This window comes from Oenanthe melanoleuca, chromosome 12 (genome assembly GCF_029582105.1).
Source record: "Oenanthe melanoleuca isolate GR-GAL-2019-014 chromosome 12, OMel1.0, whole genome shotgun sequence".
NCBI classification, from domain to species: Eukaryota; Metazoa; Chordata; class Aves; order Passeriformes; family Muscicapidae; genus Oenanthe; species Oenanthe melanoleuca.
In genome coordinates, this window is record NC_079346.1 from 20,291,727 (window position 1) to 20,307,516 (window position 15,790).

At 42.5% G+C, this 15,790-nt stretch overlaps 1 protein-coding gene across 4 annotated transcripts in view; it reads right to left on the minus strand.

Moving 5' to 3' along the window:
* Positions 1-15,790, minus strand: part of FGD3 (FYVE, RhoGEF and PH domain containing 3) — a 94,424-nt gene that overhangs the window by 24,782 nt on the left and 53,852 nt on the right. For all 4 annotated transcript variants that reach the window (XM_056501612.1, XM_056501615.1, XM_056501613.1 and 1 more), the window contains exons 5-9: positions 10,140-10,229; positions 8,794-8,930; positions 7,311-7,467; positions 1,948-2,086; positions 1,110-1,168 (exon numbers count right to left, since the gene is read on the minus strand). In XM_056501612.1, the coding sequence (XP_056357587.1) occupies positions 1,110-1,168; positions 1,948-2,086; positions 7,311-7,467; positions 8,794-8,930; positions 10,140-10,229 (582 nt within the window). The remainder of the gene's footprint in view (positions 1-1,109; positions 1,169-1,947; positions 2,087-7,310; positions 7,468-8,793; positions 8,931-10,139; positions 10,230-15,790) is intronic.

The following is a 15,790-nucleotide window of genomic DNA, read 5'->3' on the forward strand; positions in this document are numbered from 1 at the left end:
AATGTAAGCATGATTTATTTCTTCTACTGCACCACAACAGGAGTAAGCAGCCAACAATTAATTCAACCTGCCACTAACTTTTGGAGATTTTGCTACAGCACTCACTTTCCTTTCAGTCTGGCTTGGACCTCACGCAGCAAAATTATTATAGTAGCCTTTTCCAATGAGTTCTTGTGTACTAACAGAAAAAGCAACCGACATAGAAACCAATGAGCCAACAAGTCGTTTCATATTGATATCTGCAGAGATACTGTACATAGCCCCCAGGAAAAGACTTGTTAGAGACCCCAAACCAGAAAAATTTTCACCAAAATATATCCTTATCAAGAGAATGTGCCAGACTCAAACAGAAACAGAGGGTTTCCTGTGTTTTCAGACATACGGACAGTATGCAGACATCAACTGGCTACTTCCCCACAGCCAAAGGAAACGTGGTCTCATGGTGTCCCCACCAGCTGGGGGAGGAAGTAATGGTCTGACAGGGAAGTGAATAAAAACCTTGGACCTCCAAATTTTCAACAGGTGTTAAGACATATACACAGTATTTCAGGTCCCTTTGATACAAGATGTCCTGACACTCCTGGTGCACCAAATGCAATGCACTACCTCTTCTATATGTAAAATATGTGCTAATGTCCAAAATCTCCAGTCTGTGTCTAGCTTTTAAAGCACAGCTTTTTGAAGCTACTGATACAGGCAAGATTCTGTGCACTTAAGATGATTCAAAAGCAAATCAAAGCAACTTTTGTTTTGTTAAAGAACTGTAGGACTAAAAATCCAGTGTGAAAATCTGCAAGGACACCTTGTGAATGGGCCTAATTGGAATACTTGCAACACTTTACAAGGAAAAGCAAATAATGAGTTTTATAAAGATTTTCTTTTTCAACTCATTGGGTCCTTAAGAATGAGGGAAGTGGAATTTAAGCTCAACAACCCACAGAAAAACACACGTACAATAAAGAACTCAGACATGCAACACATGTTTAAAGCCTGACTGACAGTCAGATATTCCTCTCTAGCTACTGTAATGAGCCTGTTGCAACGGGAGGCCCTCAGTGTAGCCAAGTGTTTCAGTCAGATCATAATTCTTTTCTGGAATTGCCACTCACCATCTTCCGGATGGCTGCATTGGAATGGTTTGCTGCTGTTGATATCAGCTCCAGTGACTCTGCAATAAAGGTACCAATAGTTATGGATTCTCTAAATTATGTCTTTTAATAGCACCTTGGGGGATGGGTTCATCCCTCTGAGTATTCTTTTCCCTTCAAAATTGATTATACATAAGCAATTATAGACACAATCACTTCTGCTTGTTCAGCTGATCTACGTTTCATCTTTCTCTCCTAAAAATCTGATGACCCAAAGCACACAGTGACAAAGAACCCTCACCTTCTAGGAATCACCTATTAAAAGTTAAGTCTCACTTAAGTCTTCCTAAGCATATTTTTAAGGTTGTTTTCCTAAAACAAGGCTTGTCTGCTTATGGTGATATGGACCCCATTTTGGTTAAGATCAAAAAACTTCTCATAATCAAGAGAAGTCCATTTCTCCTGTTTCACCATATAAACAGAGTATCTGGCCTTTCTTGGCAAGAAATACAGATTTAAATACAACACCAATTTAAAACCATTCTTCCTCTGGCTACTGCAAGGATGTCCTTCTGTCTTTGTCCTTAGCCACAAAATGGATCAAACAAAAACATTAGATCTTCTACTACAGTAAACTTCAACATATTGTCACTGTTTATTTGTCAAAGCTGCTTTCATTCCTAGAGCAGGCGTTCCAACTTTTCTTCTCAACTCCAAAAGCATTCAAAATCCCTTTGTTTGGCAATAATTAATTCAAATCTCCATTTCTACCACAGTCCTGGTTGTAAGTCTGAACATGTGAAGAAAAAACTCCCCAAGATTTCATTGTGCTTTTAGACAGAGAGAAGTTTACATGTACTTTCAGCATCTTTCCTGTCTGGAGATTCTTCTGGAAGTTTCTTTAAATAGTCCTTTAGCAGAAGCTCATAACGAGGAATCCTTTGCACTGGTTCAAGCATGTGATGCTGCAAAGTCAGGTTTCCACACACTTCCTGTTTCTGTAATGGAGATAAAACAAAAACAGCAGGGTTTGGTTTTTTCCTGCCTTTGGGTTTAACAGCAATGAAAAATGACCATTCACATACAGCTAGAGGAGTGTATAGGACCTTCTTAAGCTATCATGGATCAACAAAGTCATTAGGTTGGAAAAGACCCTTGAGATGATCAAGTCCAAACATAAACCTAACACTGCCAAGGCCACCACTAAAGTCCACAAGTGCCCCATCTGCACATCTTTTAAATCCCTCCAGGGATGGTGATTCCATCACTGCCCTGGGCAGCCTCTGCCAGGGCTGGACAATCCTTTCCATCAAGAAATTTTCATTAATATCCAACCTAAACCTTCCCCTGGCCCAGTCTGAGGCCGTTCCCTCTCCTCTGTCCCTGTTCCCTGGGAGCAGAGCCCGACCTCCTTGGCTGTGCCCTCTTGTCAGGGACTTGTGCAGAGCCAGAAGGTTCCCCCTGAGCCTCCTTTTCTCCAGGCTGAGCCCCTTCCCCAGCTCTGTTCCCTTCTCTGGACACGCTCCAGCCCCTCAAGCTCTTTCTTGTTGTGAGGGGCCCAAAACTGACCCTGGGACTCGAGGTGGGGTCTCAGCAGTGCCAGCACAGGGGATGGGCACTGTGCTGCTCCTGCTGCCACACCAGGGCTGGAACAGGCCAAGGTGCCCTGGTCCTTCTTGCCCACTGTTGGGGATTAAGTGTTTTTTCCTATTGCTGTGTCAATTTAAAGAATTTTTCCCATTGTCATGCCAATGGAGCTGCCGGGTACACCGCGGATCTTTGCGGGCTCTGGACAAAAGGGGTAGGTGGGATCGCCTTGGAGAGGGGCTCTCATGCTTCCGGAGGGGACTTGTGTTTCCGGGGGCGGGGGGAGGAGGATCCTCTCGGTCTTGGAGCCGCGCGGCGGAACGCAGGAGAGAGCCAGAGCCTCTGTGATCACCTGCCCTGCATCTGCCCTGCTCCAGCCTCCAGTCTCTGCGGACACAGCTGAGCACCAGAACCCAAACGGTGAGCGAGGATCTGCCCGCTCCAGCCCGCTCCCCCCTGAGACCGGCGCGGCCGCGGCCGCCCCTTCCTGCCTCCACTCCCGCCGAGAGAGAGCGTGCTCACAGCTAAAGAAAGGACTGGAACCGAGTTATCTGTTCTGTTTTGTTAGTAATTTTAACAACTGCTGTTGTTTCTGCTGGTACAGTTGGATATATTAGTAAAAGAGCTGTTATCCCTACCCCCTTATCTCTGCCTCAGAGTCCTTGATTCAAACGTTTATAATATTTTGGGGGGAGTGGAATTCGGGTCTCTGTTTAAAAGGAAAATTTCTGCCTTTCTTGGCAGACCCCTGTCCTTCAAACCAGGACACCCACCTTGGACTCCTGTTCAGCCACTGCCACCAGCACCCCCCAAGGCCTTTCCTGCCAGGCCCTTTCCAGCCCCTCTGGAAAGCTGGAGCTGCAGGGGCTGCTGTGACCCAAGGACAGGACCTGGCACTTGGCCCGGTTCAACCTCAGACCACTGGCCTCGGACCCAGCCTATCCAGATAAAACCTATGGAGACTTCCTGCCTGACAGCAGAGATCTGAGCTGGCAGGTTTTATATGAATCTTCATCCTATGTCTAGCATTTTCTGCTAATATGCAACTATCTTCTTTCAGAAGGCTCAGAAAAGCTCTTCCCATCCATGGCCCTGTGCAGTGTTGTTCTCCCAACTACACTAAATTAGAGCACCCCCCAGGGATGTACTGCTTGCCAGAGTTCACTGTATGAGTAGCAGAAACACTGCTCACACAGCAGCTTTGAAAGGCAGAGCTCTCTCAAATTCTACTTTTTTTTTACTTGGCCAAGAAGGGGAGGAGGTTTGATTACATGAAACATCATCCGATAAGGCACTGATGTGCTCTGCATGCAATGGCACTGAGTATTGCAGTGTACCTGATTTCATAGGATCCTGTGAAGCAAAAGAATATTTCTATTTAAAAGAGAGGAGATGAGAATCTCAGTAAGAACCAGTAATTTGCTTTAAAACACACAGGAAATTTCTGCTAGTGATGCAATCTGACTCCACAGAAGCATGTAAACCACAGACACACAAAAGTTCTTCTACACAGCATTATTTTTACATCAGCCCACTAATGTGGTTTGTCCTAGCGTAAACAGTTTCTCTACAACATTAATTTCACTGTGCATTTCTCAGAGAAAGAAACTTCTTTCAAGTATCTGCAATTTCCTCACAAATATTTCAGCCCACAGCACACTGCTGACTTGCTCCATTCTCACAGCAAGGCTAGAGATAATGGGATGAATGTCTGAGAGAAAAATTTTAGCTATCTTTCCAGAAATTCAAAGGACTAAACTTGATAAGTCACAGTCATCAACTTATTAGTAACATTTGATTTTTCTTTTCTGCTTTCCCTAATTTAATATAAATAGTAACCTAGATGCCTTAACCTATATATAATATATATACTATTATATATTATATATACACTATTCCATTAGCAGCTAAGGTAGACAGTGCATCCCTGAAGGATCACAAAACATTTCAACTGGTATGTTGAAAACTATCAGTGGCTTTTGTTAGTACAGAGATATGTTAGATGAATGGACTAAGCATTCTGGGTCCAATCTCTGCCTCCTGCAGCTATGATCACTGAGCAATGGAGCAAAAGGTGCTGTGTAGGTGTGATTAAATAACCTACAGTGCAATTCTGTCATAAGCAGGCTTCCAAGGGGCACCTCCTGCCTGCATTGCCAGTGCCCACACTGCCTGGCAAGAGCTCTGCTCAAGCAACAGCAGAGCTGCCCATGGTCTGGAACCAGTGCAGACCGACAACACACATAGTTTGTGCTGGAAGCTTTTTGGTGGGAAGAGACAGGTGAATTTTTGCCTGTGCTACAGGGCAAACAGTGACAAATGGATTTACCCTACTGTTGGGGGTTAAGTGTTTTTCTATTACTGCGTCAATTTAAAGAATTTTTCCCATTATCATGCCAATGGAGCTGGCCGGGTTACACCCTGGACCTTTGACAACTCTGGATAAAAGGGGTAGGTGGGATCGGCTTCGAGAGGGGCACTCGTGCTTCCGAAGGGGACTGGCGAGCTCGGAGGAGGATCCCCCGGTTTTGGAGCCACGCGGCGGAAGGCAGGAGAGCCAGACCCTCTGCGATCACCTGCCCTGCATCTGCCCTGCTTCAGCCTCCTGCCTCTGTGGACACAGTGAATCACCCGGACACCAACGTCCCGCCTCCGCTCCCGCTGAGAGAGAGAGTGTGCCCACAGCTAAAGAAAGGACTGGAACCGAGTTATCTGTTCTGTTTTGTTGGCAATTTTAACAATTGCTGTTGTTTCTGCTTGTACGGTTAGATATATTAGTAAAAGAGCTGTTATTCCTACCCCCTTATCTCTGCCTCAGAGTCCTTGATTCAAACGTTTATAATACTTGGGGGGAGTGGAATTCAGGTCTCTGTTTCAAAGGAAAACTTCTGCCTTTATTGGCAGACACCTGTCCTTCAAACCAGGACATCTACAGAGAATCATGGCTTGCCACACGCTGAGGACAGCAAAACACAATGCTGGTGTACATGCCCTTAGTGGGAGCAGGATGGGAGCAGGCAGAAAAAGGGTAAGAAAAGGCCATCTGGAGCAGCAGCTTGGCAGGAAAGGACCTCCCCCAGTCCTTGCTTCTCCAAACTTCTGTCTGAATCTCCGACATGGCCCTAAACCTCCAAACAGGGCCTCTCCTCTCCCAGCTTGCTAGGGGATTACTTGATTCTGGACAGCTGGCCCAGGAACAGTCCTTCCATTTAGCGCAGGCAGCTGTGCTCCCTGCTCAGCTTAACCCACTCCTTGCCAGCCCTCCCCTCCCAAAGGACGTTATCTGCTTTCCCAGGAGTGGCACAGGGATGCTCATGAATGTGCTGGAACCTGCATCCTCTCAGCTGGCCCAGGGAATGAGTGGAATGGAGCAGTTCTGTGGATACATCAGCATAACTGAAGCTCTTCCCCAGCTTTCTGTGTAATTATCAGAAAATATGTGAAAATCCCTCTTAAGCATCCTCCTGTACAGCTGTGATCCTGAGAGCTGCGTGCCACTTTGGAAGCCTCAGGAAAACCAGACAAACAGCAGATGCTGTCAGTGACATATCTAAACTTAAGCCCACCCACCTCAGAATGAATATGTATTTATTTTAAAAAAATTAAAGTTAGAAATGAGGAAGACAAATCCAAAAGAATCAGAATTACTGGGACAAGGGTGAAGTTTCATTCTGTGACTTCTGATACTTCTCTTAAACCACAGAATCATGGAGTGGTTTGGGTTGGAAGGGACCATCCAGTCCAACCCCCATCCTTTGTCTCAGATTGCTCCAAGCCCCATCCAGCCTGATCTTGAAAACTTCCAGGGATAAGGGCAGCCATATCTTCTCCAGACAGTCTGTACCTGGGTCTCACCACCCTTTACAGGGAAGAATTACTTTCCAATATCCCATCGAACCCCGCCCTCTGTTAGTTTAAAGCCATATTAAAAAAAAAAAAAAAGGTTGGAAAAAAAGCTGTGTGAGAAATCTGTGTACTAGCAAAAGAGAAGAAAGGAATGCCACTAAAACTGTATATCTTTAGTATTAGTGTCTTATTATCTTGACAACATGTGTCATGAACTGGGAAACAAATAAACACACTTAAGTGAGGATCTCTCACTCCTGGTTCTGGCCAGCAGAGAGTTAATTTTTTCCAGTAGTCAGGAGGGGGTGTGGCAAGGGCCTCAGTGTTATTGGATAACACCTCAGGTCATTGCCAGAGAGGGAAGAGAGGGTGGAAGGCTGGAAGAGAGAGTATCACTTTAGAGGAGAAGGTTCGTTATGGTGGAGCAAGTGTGGCACATGGAGCAGTTTGGGTGATGTTGGTCCTGGCTGGAGGGAGTGATTTGCAGTTGGATTGAGCTCTGCATTCTCTCTTTATTTACTTTTATTATTAATATTGTTGCTCTTACTGTTTGTTTTCTTATCTCATTGGTGTTTCCAGTAAATTGTTCTTACCTCAACCCATGATTTTTGCCTTTTGTGCCTCCAGCTCTCCTCTTCAGATGCTCCATTGTGAGGAGGAGAGAGAGTGAAAAAGGGCAGAGGAGGGAAGCAAAGGAGTGGCAGTGTGATTTTGGAGTCTCAAAACTGAGGAGTATCATTCCTAAACCATTACAGTCTCCAAGTCCTATTATGCCAATTAACAACATACCTGTATATTCTGAACAACGTCTTTGAAGGGAGAGGACCGCTGCATACATGTGTTCACTATGTCCATTGCCCTGTCAAAGTTCTTTACATATTCTCCATACATTTTTAGGAAAGGAGCAAGTTTCTGTAGGATATCTCCTAGCCGTGGGTTGACACTCCTATGGTAAAAAGACAGGTAAATACTGAAATCTCTGGAAATACATGATACCTTCAGAGAGAAAACACAGCTGTAAGATTTCCCACATGCACATGTCTCCCACATGCACAAGCACTTACACATACATGCAATCAAGACAGGCTAGGTTTAGTTTAAGGTAATCTATACAATATCCTAAATGAAACTTCAAACAAGAATCCTGATGTACAAGGTCCTACATGAACACATAGTGAACGTGATACTTCTGCCCTCACTGTCTTAAGAGCAGACTGACTACACATCATTAAACAACATCTATATATCTCTACTGCCCAGCACAAAATCTTGTGGGAAACTTCTACTTATTAAAAATACTCTTTTCCACTACTGCCAAATATCTGGACGGGTTTTTATGCAAAGAGAGGGTTCAGTTCAGCTGGGTAATCCCTAGAGGCCAGTAACCCCAGGCTGGAATAGCAGTAGCTACACACGTCTCTCCTCCAAAGTCATAGCCAGGCAGAGAGCCAGCCATTTTTCCCCGGTCTGCCTGAGCAAGACCCTCTTTAGCCAGCTGACAAGCTTCTATCCTCTTCTGACTCCCAGACACTGCAGTTTTCCTCCCTTTGTTGCAGCTGCCTCAGCAAGTGTAAATCTGGCACAGAGGTGCTGAGATTCACTAATTCCTTCTGGTCACTGATGAACGTGTGAAGACTGGACTCAGCCAAGAGAGAGGCAAGCCCTGGTCTTGTCTTGGTCAGTCAGGGTACCTGGAAGGGTCAGCACTATCTGCACCTGCCAATGTAGGACACTGTGCAGCCAATGTGTCCCCTCAAATGGGGTTTCCTAGATCTGACTTAGAATCAACCTTTCTACCTATCACTGCATTTCTGCTTTATCTACAACTTACAGAATGACAAAATCATTAGGGCTGGAAAAGACCTCTAAAATCAACAAGTCGCCCCTTCAAATTATTATAGTATCTAAATTTCAACTGGTATTTGAAAATATTTATTTCGACTATGGTGGCAAAACAAGCAATTTCATTCCTTACTAGTACTGTAATTTCATAGAACTACAATAATAGGAGAGTGGGAATGCAGTAAGCAAAACAGGTCTGGCAATACTTTGAACTGAAAATATGCTCACAATGTATTCTGAAAATTTTGAGTGCTCAGGCCTACTCCTTAAGTTGGAAATATCTGAGAGACTTCACATTAATATATGAAATAACTAATATAACTACTGTATTAAACAATAAAAAATTGGAGTTTTTTAAGGGCTAGGCCTTATGGTTGCTACAATTTCTTAAAAATGTATTTTTAAAATAATTGCAATGACAGCTACCTACCATTCTTGTGTAATTCTTGTTTTGAGCTCAGGAAGAAGAAATTGTCCATGGAAACAATAGATGGAAGAAATATTTGAGAAGATGCCTGTTATCACTTCAGATGAAATCCCTGCTTCAGACAATTTAGTGCAAAAAACCTGCAGGAGGTAACAACACAGTACCAACATTTTTAGACTAAAACCACTGCTAGACATACTGATTTTAGATTGCAATTTTGAAAAGCTGACTGCTTAGAACAGAGCTGCAGATTTTGATCCCTGGTAGCCAGTCCTTGGAGTCTTCAGGAGGTTCGCAAAACTTAAGCCCACTGTCACCCAGGGTTAGACATATCACTATAGGCTACAGAAAACACTAGGAAAATCTGAGCTGTAATTCAAAAAAGATTGAAGTGACCAAGAAGATCAGACATCACATATTTGGAAGCGCAAGATGGAAAGAACATCCAGGCCTTGAAAAGCATTTACTGCTATTTACACAAAGTAAAATAAACCATGTGATTTGGTTTTTCCCAATAGGAAAAATTACACTATACTAAACAAATGGAAATATATTCCCTAGATTACTATGGTCTAGAAATAGCTTCTGTTCATCTAATACAAACACTGCAAGTATTCCATAGAGCTCCAAGTGTTGTAGGGTGAAGGGTTCTCCAAGTTATAGCTTCTAACAACATTTCTAGCCAGGTGACAGTTTTCTATTTTTATTTTTCTTCTATGCATTTTTAAAAAACACTTGACTAGCAATGTGTCTCGTCCTCATTTTTATTTCTTTCCTGCACATTCATGGTTTTTTTCTTTGATACAATTATAGAAAGGCCTGACTTGCATACTGTCAACTCCAAGTCTACAGGGAAGAAAGTTCAGACTCATGACACCAATTTCACTTCATCCCCATGTGTAAATATGATGGACAACAATGACAAAACACAGTGGTAAAAAAGCAGTTTGCTGTAGGCACAGGGCTGACATATGTGGCCTGATTTTAGTAAAACTTCAACTTCTTGAACATCAAAGAGCAATCACAAATTTCATCATTTCTAAGTGCCTTCGTTGTCCCTGTGACTTCCTCTCCTCATACACTCAGGGAGGAGCCAAATGCCGGCAGTGTCTGTGTCTTGGGCTGCTGATTTCCCATTTCCCTTTCTGCCATCCTAATCCTCTGGTTCCTTCTCAGAAAATGCGCTTGCCCAAAGCTCACCTCTGGGACCCACGGCACACAGCCTGGCAAGCAAACTCCATCTTACACCTACACACAGTGTTTGTATTGAGCTATAGCTTAGGCAATGGACAGGAGACATCATTGCTGTTCACTGAAAAGAAAGGAGAGCTAATTCAAAATGGAATTACCTGGTCCAAGAGATGGAGTCTTTTAACATAGGCTTCTTCCGTGTGGAGCAGCTCATTGGCAATGTTGAATAGCTTTTGGGGCTCTGTACACTGAAAAAAAGTTACAAATTACACAATCCATCGGCACCTCCATACCTAAGTTCCACTAACTGTTCTGCTTTTCATTTTGTCAGTGGCCAAAATCCCTACCAGCAGAGGAGCCTGGAGTGAAAGTGATTAACACATTTCAGAATCCACTCCACATCTCTCAAAAGATCACTTTGCTCCAGAGACATTTTTAATGCTGTTCTCTGAAAGAGCAATTAGTAATGCTATCTGGCTGGTCAGGACATCACTTGAGTTCATTATGGCTTTATAAAAAGAACCAGAAACACCCTCTAAACCTGGAAATTAGTCTATTTGAAAAACAAGGCAACAGGCTGTAAATCAACTGTTCTCATTTTTGGACCCAGATCCTCTAACTAAAATGAAAACTAGAAACCAGGATGTTCAGCCAGATTTCTACCCCTGCCAGCACAGCATTACTCTCTATGGCATATTTTTTAAGATTTTTGTGCAGCTTTAAACATGGGCCAATTTCCTGGAAAGAATTTTCAGCAAGGTAACCCAAGTCACTCAGTGAAGCCTTTCATTAAACTCATTTAAAAAAATAAAATTAGAAAGGACTACTTGAAAACTCTAAATACAGTTATAAAATACTGACTTTAGGCACAGCTCAGCCAAAAGCTACATACATAGACCCTTCACTCACTAAGTGCTTAAAAATACCTGAATTACTAGAATACAGGCTTGAGCTTTCCAACCATTTTTTAAAGTGTTAGACTTTAAACACCGTGCCTACTTATAATGAAACCAGTTCAGAACAGAGCATTAGCGGGCTTGTGTTCAGGAATACAAGCATGGAAAATGGGCAGCAAAGATGATCAAATGTAGGGAAACTACACTGGACTGGATCAAAAAAAAAAGACAAATGCAATGAAGGTAAGAGTTGCATTAATGATTCCTGGAACGGAGAACATTGACTGGGTGCAATTAATCACTATTTCTATGGGAAAACTGGAGGACATCAAATAAAATCACCAATGTGCTACTTCAGGGGCTGCTTCCTCACGCAACAACTGCTGGCAGCAATCTTCACGCAGGTTCACAAAAGAACCAGAAATACCCATAGATGAAAAATTCAGCTGAAGTCTATTAAACACATGGGGCAATTTCCAGTTCAGGAAGTACCTGGGCCTGTCACCAGCAGCAGTGCTCCATCCCAGATGCCTGTCTCTGGTGCTCGCATCTGGGGCAAGGACTTCTAGGTATAACAATGTGGGCCACCATCAGATTGTTGGAAAATATCAAATAAAGGCTCTCTTTAAGATTCTTCAACATCACCTTATTTTGTTGCCAAATAAAGTTGATGAGAAAAATTTAAACACCCATCCTCCACACACATTCAGACAAACTGCAGTACAACTGAAAACTTCAAAGGCTTTTCAAAGCAAGCCATGAACTTCAACAAATCAGACCCACGTAGTTATCCTACCCATGTAGCTATCCTACATGGAATGAGATGCCACTTGGCATGAAGTACCCACAGCTCCATGATGTAAGTATTATTGAAGGAAAATGAATAGCTTTTCTTTATTTGAAGCAACCCCTCTTTTTCCAGGCATAAATCTGAAGATAGGCAAACACGCCATGAGTGAAAGTTTTGACACAGACTCTCTATGCCTTGCCTGTCAAATTATTTCAAGTCAGTTCAAATATTCTTTTAAGCTCTTTCAACATGCTACACAACACCCTTCTCTGTTCAATATGTATTAATATTTAGTGGAAGAGAAAAAAAATCACAGCACAATAAGGTTTGAAATTGCTCCAAGTACATACATCTTATTCAGTTTACACTTATTCAGTCAAACCTAGTAACTACAAGGATCTCTCACTGAGAAAGAATTTATCTGCTGGTTTTGCTGGGCACAAAGGAGGGCTCAAATGAAAAGCACTGATGTAACTAGCTGGTATGCCAGCCACCAAGAGCACGCTTCGAGTTGTTTGAATTCAGAATTGGAAAAATACTTCTTGCCAACCAAATACATTTGTACTCAGAAGTAAATCTTTACATAGCACAGGCGATTTTTAACCTCCTGACCTTCACCATCTGCAATTCAGTTTATATTTCAAGAAAACTTGCTGACATCTGCTTAAATACCAAACAAGGGCTTAATAGATTCGGTGTGAGCTCAGTTTTACAGTGACTCTGTCTTCAGTTGCTCTCTCTGCTAGACAGAGAGATAGGCACATTTTTCAGACAAATTTGAAACATATTTGCCTTTCAACGGGCATAACATTTTAAATTAAATTGTAGATTAATTAATTGTGAGGCAGTCCCATTCTTCTAAGCTCCTTTAGTGCCATGGCAGGATAGCTTTAACACAGCCTGAGTCATCATTCAGTTCACTAGAAATGAGGTATTTCATGGTCCCTGTTTCTAACGGAAAAGTAAAATAAATCTGCAGACTGAGATTATGCTCTGCTTTGCACAGTGCTCTTGCTGGGTGACTGTTCGCCACAGCCACAGCTCCTGTGCAGTCATTTGCTGGAACCTTATGCCTACTGCACAGGCTGAATGGAACAATGTGGCTGGTGGGGTGACGAGAAAGATGAGAAAACTGAAGAGGGAGGTGTTGCCTTCACAACACAGAAAGTTCACTCCAGCGCTCAAAGCAGCATGATGCACCTTCACTTCTTTATGGAAGATTCAAAAATTCATTTTCAGCTGCAATTGTCCATAAAACATTTCAAATAAAAGGAAACAACAGCCTGAAATCAAACAGAACCAGCATCTCATGAAGGTCAGATTCACACTTGGAATGCATTTGCACCTCGAATCTTGCAGCAACCATTTTCATACAACGGATGTGCACAACTATATTCAGTCAGCATGTGTCTCCCCAGGGCTTTCAGCAAAGCTTACAAGAGAGCTGCTGGGATAGAGCTAAGGTTAAAATCATGCTTCATAACCCCACCAGTCAGCCCTGCAAAGAACACAAAAGTCCCAGAAAGATTATAGACCACTTCCTACTTGACAATGCTGAAAACAATACAGAAAAGTTATCCAATGAGTTAGGATATCTTTGGTTGTCTTTGCTGCACTGAAGTCACGTTTTCCTTAAGATATTTAAACCAAGCATGATTATGATGATGATGGCATATTTGAATTTTCTCAACCATCATTATGACTAAAATACTGACATATGGACTTTTTTTCAGAATATACATGGAGATAATCTCACCCAAAGGTCTGAGTAGCAGGCTGCAGGCCAAGTTTTACAACACGCACTGGACAATGAAATCAGATGTGAAACTCCAGCCATGTACAGGCAGAATGGAAGCATGTGTCCATGAATGCATGAGACCCATGTGGGACTCCACTGTTACTATTTACACAACAGGAAGCAGGGCAGAGGTAGAAAAGCATTTTTTTTTGTGATTTCAAATGAGCATATTTTACTCTTAGTGAAAGAAATACCTACATAAAAAACTGTGAAGCACTGATACCCCTCCCAGAAGCATTACTCAGACTCTCAGGCAGTCAGCAGGTCTTGGGACTTTGGAGCTTGACAGTCCCTCAGTCTCATGCCACTCTTTTCTTTGTAATCATCTTTGTAATCATCCAGGTTAATGTGCATCACTTCCTAGAGATCTTGACATTTTCTGAGACATTATCAAAACTAATATGCTCCCCTTGATTAATTTTAATTTTGATAAAAGATAACTGGAAATTGCAGTAAGCCACTCCTGAGATTTTAAAATTTGTGCTAATAATGAGTCCTGTTAGACTGCTGCAGACTCCTAAAGAAAGCCACATCACTGTATAGCTAAACCTGGACTAAATAAAACAATACAAGTCACATATCAGGCAAGGTTATCTTCCCCAGCCATGGGCTGTGTGAAAGCTTGGGCAGAAGATGGAGAGATAACTGAAGTAGAAAAGAACAGTTATTCATGAGCTTTACTTATGCTGATATCCTAGCAGTTACTGAGCCATCATTAAATCACTCTGCAGCTGTACTTATGCATTCGCCTCCAACTATAACAATTTTCATATTTAACGATACCACTGGTTACCTCCATGGTCCAGCTGAAAGGCCTGGTACTAGGGGTAGGAGGGGGAATGCAGGAAAAAGACACTCTCTCCCAACTTAAGGCTTTCTGAAGGAGATGAGGTCTCCCCAGCTCCCAAGTCAGCAGCTGATGCCAACTGAATTCTCCTCTTCTCCTCCAAGCAGGAAAATTATCAATTTTGTCAAGGGTGATGAGAAATTCCAGCTTAAGAATAATCATGAAACAAGTCAACTTTGAATCACATTAGCTCTCCTTGCGTCACTCTAGACTGAGTGCACAGTGCCTCATATCTGTGACAGAATCGAAGACGAGAGCAGGAAATGACCTCAAGTTGTGCCAGGGGAGGAAAAAGTTTCTTCACTGAATGGTCAGGCATTGGAAGAGGCTGCCCAGGGAAGTGATGGAGTCACTGCCCCATAAGGGACACAGTGTAGTGGTGGACCTGTCAGTGTTAGACTAGTGGTTGGACTCAATGATCTTAGAGGCATTTTCCAACCATAATGATTCAGTGATTTCATGTGGACACTTGGCACAGAAATCAGCTTCACCCAATGTGCCCCCAGAAGAGGGCACAATCTTTACACTGAAGAAGAGGTAGCTACTCCCTCAGCCTTCCTCCTCTATGTGGCTACAAAAACAAGACGACTTAATGTAGCTTGGTGAGCCTCAAAATTGCCTTTTGGAAGGAGAAACCAACTCAAACTACAAGGGAAAACCTGCAGCACAGCACATATATGCACATCAGGAGGAAGGGTAATACAAAAAAAGCCAGAACATACAAGTTTTCTTCTGGAGATACCTCTCTCATAAACTCACCAGGTGAGTTCCAAAGAATTATGACCTCATAACTCTGTGTTTTTTCATCCTTATTTCCTATTATATGGACACAACCTAAGGAACAAGACTTAAGAACAGCTATCAAATATTCAAAGTCTTACAAAACATTGGTACTTGTCAATAAAGCACTTCTTAATCATATGGCAAAGTGTTCATTTGGGGTTGTTACAGTTAATTTGATACAGCATTGCTAGTCCAGACTGCAAATTTAATTACCAGATTAGAGACTTTTTTATGTAATGTATTATTTTCCAGGAGTTGGACTTTGATGATTGCTATGGGTTACTTCTAACTCAGGAAACTGTATGATTCTACGGTTTCTTGTTGGTCTCTTACAACTAATAACGTTTCTGTGGCACACATGCACATACATACACATTATGACTACAAAATAATTGAAGTATGTCACAGTGTGTGTATGTATGTATAAACACACTTGTCAAGCTCTGAGGTACAGAACTAGCATGCCATGTTCATAATTCTTTTCCAGTCACCAGATGATTGACCTAGAAACTAAGAAATGCATTCTAATGTCCACATTTCTGAAGGGACAAGCCCTTGACAGTGTTGGGGGTTGGGTTTTGTTCTCTCACTGTCTCAGTTTAAAGAATTTTTCCCATTATCATGCTAACGAGACCTGCCAGGTTACACCCATGCTCTTTTGACGACTCTAGACAAACGGGCAGGTGGGGGGGAGG